This window comes from Sinocyclocheilus anshuiensis, unplaced genomic scaffold (genome assembly GCF_001515605.1).
Source record: "Sinocyclocheilus anshuiensis isolate Anshui unplaced genomic scaffold, SAMN03320099.WGS_v1.1 scaffold375, whole genome shotgun sequence".
Classification (NCBI taxonomy): Eukaryota; Metazoa; Chordata; class Actinopteri; order Cypriniformes; family Cyprinidae; genus Sinocyclocheilus; species Sinocyclocheilus anshuiensis.
The window spans coordinates 1,272,736-1,279,256 of NW_015549594.1; the positions used below are offsets into that span (position 1 = coordinate 1,272,736).

Genomic DNA, 6,521 nt, shown 5'->3' on the forward strand with positions numbered 1-6,521 from the left:
CGGAAGCACGGAGGAGAGACAGCAAAACAAAACGCCGGTCACAAATTAGCAGCACAAAACGAGGATTTCTAAAGAAAAATGTAGGAGGATTTCGATATAAGCCAAGAAGAGACTGGTTTTCCTTTGGTAAAGTAAGGAAACTTTGCTTCCTTTGCTCCTGTAAACAAACTTGCGAGACTAGCATATCTCACAGGCGCATGCGCGACGCATACGTCTTGTGTCATCCGCCCAGAACGGCGTGCTGGTATGACAGTCAGCAGAAGTGAGATAAAAATGTTTATAACATTTTAAATCTGGATATTTTTCTTACAAAAATGCATCGATTCGCTACTGGAGGCCTTTATTCACCCCCCGGAGCCGTGTGAGGCATGTTTTATTATGGATGCGCACGCTTTATTTGATGTCTTTTGGACTGTTGAAAAAAACACCCGCCTACTCCCATTCTAACGCTTGGAAGAGCCAGGATAATTTTTGATATAACTCAGATTTGATTCGTCTGAAAGAAGAAAGACATATACACCTAGGATGCTTTGAGGGTGAGTAAAACATGGGCTAATTTTCCTTTTTGGGTGAACTATCCCTTTAAAGAATCAAGGACTGTAATGATTATGTTAAGAATAAAAAAATGCACACTTTTGATTTATTTTTAGTGATGTTCTGGAAAACGGTGCAAATGTGTATCGCATTGTAAGACTAACGATACTCACAGTAACTGAGGATAAAAATGAAAACGGATGAGATGAGAAACATGTTTCTGTTTCTTTTGAGTTCAGACTTCTATCAGGATCTGTATGAAGGAAAGTCAGTGATGTCTTTTTGATTTCTTCCACTGAAGTTGACAAAATCTTGAGCTCCTCCCACACATACCTACATGCTTATTTTACCCTACAAGTACAGACAATATATAAATAAGCTACTATTATACAAACATTGCAGTGGCACAGGTCAGATATTTAAATGTTTCAAACATCAAACAACTATTCATATCTTTTTTAAGAAGTGGTCTGATAATATTAATGGTGAGGAGGACACTACCAATTGTACTGTACATGTGTTTGAAAACTATTCCAAAAGGTAACAATTGATTGTCCACTTTATAAAGAGTGCAGTTTTAAAAGTCTTAAATATCCTTTCTCACTCTGTTTTTGTACAGTGTAGTTGTGTTTCCTGACACTGTGGGCACCAGGGCACAGTAGTACGTGGCAGAGTCTTTCACTTCTGTAGAAGAGATCGTCAGATTCATACTTTTGGCTGCTTTATCAGCTGCAGCGGTCAGACGGAGAGCGGGCTCTGATTTGGGGATGGTCTCAAAGAACATGATGATGTGCTCAGGTTTGGTTCCGGGATACTGACGGTACCACTGCAAATTCTGCACACTTCCAGTGTAGTTGCAGATCAGTGTAGCATCTTTTCCTGCCAAAACATGCTTCTCTGTAAAGACTGGTTTTATGACATCTTCACCAGCAGTCTCTGTTTAAAACAAACAATGTTTTAATTAATAATTTCTAATCGGATTGTCAACAGTATAAAAAGCAGAAAAAAAGCATTTCCACAGTAATTGCTTTGAATCACTTACCTTTTAGGAGAGAAAAGGTAATGAATACGAGGAGCAGCATCTGTACTAATGAGAGACAATAACTTTGAGAGTCAAGACTTGTCTAGACAAGAGGACAAGACAGTTCTCTTCTAAAGTGTGACTGATTCAATGTTTGTCTGCTCTGTTTTTAAACAACTGAACTGAGACAGAACTAGGATGGATCCTGAGCTCCACCTTCTGGCAGAATGCATGCCATATCACCTTTTGCTACAATATCTCGTTGTTTAAGTGATGTGTCTTGAAATATTTGAATGTAACTTTTTTTAAGTTGTGAGGACTGTCACTGTCCAGAGAGATCCAATTGATTGTAATATTTGTTTACTGTGCAAAGAAATCAAGTAGCAAAATTCTAACAGTCAGTAAAGCAAAGTTTACAAGTATACAAAAATTAACGAGTAAATGGTACCCTAACATTTGCTAAAATGGTACAGTAGTTCTCAGAGAAAGACAACATTATAGGCCTACAGCAAAGGCAAGAAAAGTGGGAAAAGAAACACTGCATGTGTGGAAGCTCCTCCCTCCTACAATCGTGACTATACAATATTCAAGAAACAAGTTTTTGTACAGCATAGTTGGTTTTCCTGTTACTGGGCTGCAGGGCAGATTAGTACAATGCAGAGTCTGATACAGCAGCAGAGGAGATCTCCAGATCCACATGTTTATTATCATAGAGTCTGATGGACATATGTGAATGAGGTCAGTCAGCTTTGGTGACATACTTGGAAGACTCAACAATCAGCAGCAGAAACTCTGGTTTTGATCCAGGCCTCTGCCGATACCAGTGTAGACTGTAAGCTGATCCATCATATGAACAGGACAGAGTGGTGCTGTTCCTTCGGTTAAAACTACAGATGGCTGGTTTGGTCTGATAACATTCCCATTAGATTCACCTGCAAAGACATTAAAGGGTTAGTTCACCCAAAAATGAAAATTAGCCCATGTTTTACTCACCCTCAAAGCATCCTAGGGGCCCTATTTTAACGATCTAAGCACGTGGTCTAAAGCGCACAGCGCAGGTGCACTCAGGGTGTGTCCAAATCCACTTTTGCTAGTTTAATGACGGGAAAACGATCGTCACGCCCGGGCACATGGTCTAAACGGGTTGTCCCTATTCTCTTAATGAGTAATGGGTGTTTTTTGGGCGTAATGTGCAGTAAACCAATCAGAGTCTCATCTCCCATCAACTTTAAAAGCCAGTTGCATTCGCGCCATGGCGGGATGTAATTTTTAATTTTTAAAAATGTTTGTGTGCTGCTGCGCGTCCCTGTGTGTGTAATAAGCAAAGTGTACGCACGTTGTGCACCCGCCTATAGGCGCATATTACTAACGCGCCAGACTTTAGACCAGGTTTGAGTTGGTCTATGGCGCAGTCTATTTTCAGTTCCTCAAAATAGCAACGTGCCAACAATGCGCCTGAACCCACCTCTTTTTTAGACCAGCACGCCCATGGGCGCACAAATGGGCGCAAATGCATTTGCTATTTAAACAACGCGCCGCAGGATGGGAAAATGAGAACTGTGTCGGGCTAAAACTAGCAAAAACACTTGCGCCAGGTGTATGATAGGGCCCTAGGTGTATATGACTTTCTTCTTTCAGATGAATCCAATCGGAGTTATATTAAAAATTATCCTGGCTTTTCTAAGCGTTAGAATGGGAGTAGGTGGGTGTTTTTGTTCAACAGTCCAAAAGACATCAAATAAAGCGTGCACATCCATAATAAAACGTGCCTCACAGGGCTCCGGGGGGGTGAATAAATGCGTCCTATGTCATCCGCCCAGAACGGCGTGCCGGTATGACAGTCAGCGGAAGTGAGAACATTTTTTATAACATTTTAAATATGGATATTTTAATCTTACAAAAATGCATCGATTTGCTACAGGAGGCCTTTATTCACCCCTCGGAGCCGTGTGAGGCAGGTTTTATTTGATGTCTTTTGGACTGTTGAACAAAAACACCCACCTACTCCCAACTGAGGATAAAAATGAAAATGGATGAGATGAGTAACATGTTTCTATTTCTTTTGAGTTCAGACTTCTATCAGGATCTGTATGAAGGAAAGTCAGTGATGTATTTTTGATTTCTTCCACTGAAGTTGACAAAATCTTAAGCTCCTCCCACACATACCTACATGCTCATTTTACCCTACAAGTACAGACAATATATAAATAAGCTGATATTATACAAACATTGCAGTGGCACAGTACAGATATTAAATGTTTCAAACATTATTTTGCTATTCATATCTTTTTTAAGAAGTAGTCTGATAATATTAATGGTGAGGACACTACCAATTGTACTATACATGTGTTTGAAAACTATTCCGAAAAGTAGAAATTGATTGTCCACTTTATAAAGAGTGTAGTTTTAAAATCTGCATTGTGCATCATCATCTTCTGTCTTAAATATCCTTTCTCACTCTGTTTTTGTACAGTGTAGTTGTGTTTCCTGTCACTGTGGGCTGCAGGGCACAGTAGTACACGGCAGAGTCTTTCACTTCTGTAGAAGAGATCGTCAGATTCATACTTTTGGCTGCTTTATCAGCTGCAGCGGTCAGACGGAGAGCGGGCTCTGATTTGGGGATGGTCTCAAAGAACATGATGATGTGCTCCGGTTTGGATCCGGGATACTGACGATACCACTGTAAATTGTTGACAGTGCCAGTGTAGTTGCAGATCAGTGTAACATATTTTCCTTCCAAAACCTGCTTCTCTGTGAAGACTGGTTTTATGACATCTTCACCAGCGTTCTCTGTTTAAAACAAACTATGTTTTAAGTAATCATTTTAATTTCTAATGGACTATTTCAGATAGTCAACAGAAGAAAATGGAGAAAAAAAGTATTTCCTCAATAACTGTTATGAAACACTCACCTTTTAGGAGAGAAAATATAATAAATACCAGGAGCAACATCTGCACTAATGAGAGACAATGACTTTGAGGTTCAAGACTTACAGTTCTCTCCTAGAGTATAAATGACTCAATGTATGTCGGCTCTGTTAATAAACAACTGAACTGAGACTGAACTAGAATGGTTCTTGGAGCTCCACCTTCTGGCAGAATGCATGTAAGATCACTTTTGCTACAATATCTTAGCATTTTTTATGGGATGTACTGTATTTCAAACAAAAAATAAGAGCTTACCAAATAATTTTTGGCCTGGTAAAGTATACAGTAAGTTATACAATAGGAGTGAAGTGATTAATTAAAGAAGTATGTAATAAGGTACAGTAATAAAGATTGTCACTGTCCAGCAGGTCCGTGCACAGACATTTTGAGCGGCAGTGGCCCAAACCAAAAAAAGGGGCACACTAGGGGGGTGGGTGCTTGTTAAAGGGGTCATAGGATGCTTATTTTCCACAAGTTGATATGATTCTTTAGGGTCTTAATGAAAAGTCTGTAACATAGTTTGGTTAAAATTTCTCAATGGTAGTGTAAAAAACACCCTTTTTTACCCTGTAAAAAACAGCTCTTTTCAGAGCATGCAGATTTGTAGCATTTTCCTTTAAATGTTAATGAGCTCTGCTGACCACGCCCCACTCTTCCGAGCCGCTCTCAGAGAGACTGTTTACTTTAGCTGCATTCATCGTGAAACTTGCTAATTAGCACATTATTAGGAAAGACGATTTGCAAAGATTCGTTAAAAAAACTTTACACTCACTTCTTCTGTAGGTGAAGCTGGCTCACGAATGATTCACGCGAACATAGATGCATTTATGTAGATCGGTGGCGCATTCCCTTCAGAAACAAACATAATCCACTGCGTCTTCAGCGGCTCAGATGTCGGAGTAAACGACGACTGCTATGTTCATTATTACATCCAACAACAGAAGACCTCAATCACTTAGGAGTCATTCTTGTCTACATCTGCTCCAGCGCTGAAACAGTGGCGGACAGATGACAGCTCACTCAGGGCGGGTCTAAGGTAAGACACCAGTCCAGTCTGTGCTGAAACTCCACTGTCAATCAAACTATCGTGGGAGGGGCCTGTCTGTGTGACGTCACACAGACAGGCATCTGAGATCGGCTATGTTCATTATTACATCCAACAACAGAAGACCTCAATCACTTAGGAGTCATTCTTGTCTACAACTGCTCCAGCGGTGAAACAATGGAGGACAGATGACAGCTCACTCAGGGTGGGTCTAAGGTAAGATGCCAGTCTTATGTGACGTCACACAGACAGGCATCTGAGAGCGGCTCGATTTGAGAAAGGGGTAAAGATTTTAGTAGATTAATAAAAAACCACTGGGTGGATTTTTATCATTTTAGGGTGGTTGTGTACACACACTGCCAACACACATTTCAGTTCAAACAACTTGTAAAAGTGCCTGTAGCATTATATGACCCCTTTAATACAAATTTTCTAGTTGTTACAAATATACAATTATTTACATTACATTTACATTTAGTCATTTAGCAGACGCTTTTATCCAAAGCGACTTACAAATGAGGACAATGGAAGCAATCAAAATCAACAAAAGTGCAATGATACGCAATGCTATAACAAGTCTCAGTTACCTTAACGTAGTACACGTAGCAAGGTTTTTTTTTTTTAATTATATAATAAATAAAAAGAAAACAGAATAGAAAAAGAGTAGAGCAAGCTAGTGTTATAGGTCTTTTTGCTTTTGTTAATTGTATAATAAAAAGAAAACGGATAGAACACAAAATATTAGAGAAGCTAGTGTTAGTTTTTTTTTTAAAGAAAACAAGCAGTTAGTGAGTGCAAGTCTAAAAGGGGCACGTTTTTTTTTTTAAAGAATAGAATTAGAATAGAGATTGCTAGAGTTAGAGGGTCAAATAAAGATGGAAGAGATGTGTTTTTAGCCGATTCTTGAAGATGGCTACGGATTGATTGTCATTCCACCAGGAGGGAACAGTTCATGTAAAAGTCTGTGAAAGTGATTTTGTGCCTCTTGCCTCTT

General features: G+C 39.4%; 2 gene segments (V, D, J or C); both read right to left on the minus strand.

Annotated features, from left to right (window-relative positions):
* Positions 1-1,120: 1,120 nt before the first annotated feature.
* On the minus strand, positions 1,121-1,627 carry LOC107658313 (Ig kappa chain V-VI region NQ2-6.1-like). The segment is given in 2 exon segments: positions 1,121-1,470; positions 1,577-1,627. Coding segments are annotated over 2 exon segments (390 nt in total).
* A 667-nt stretch (positions 1,628-2,294) lies between these two features.
* Positions 2,295-4,506, minus strand: LOC107658314 (Ig lambda chain V-II region NEI-like). The segment is given in 3 exon segments: positions 2,295-2,462; positions 4,014-4,345; positions 4,467-4,506. Coding segments are annotated over 3 exon segments (540 nt in total).
* Positions 4,507-6,521: the final 2,015 nt, after the last annotated feature.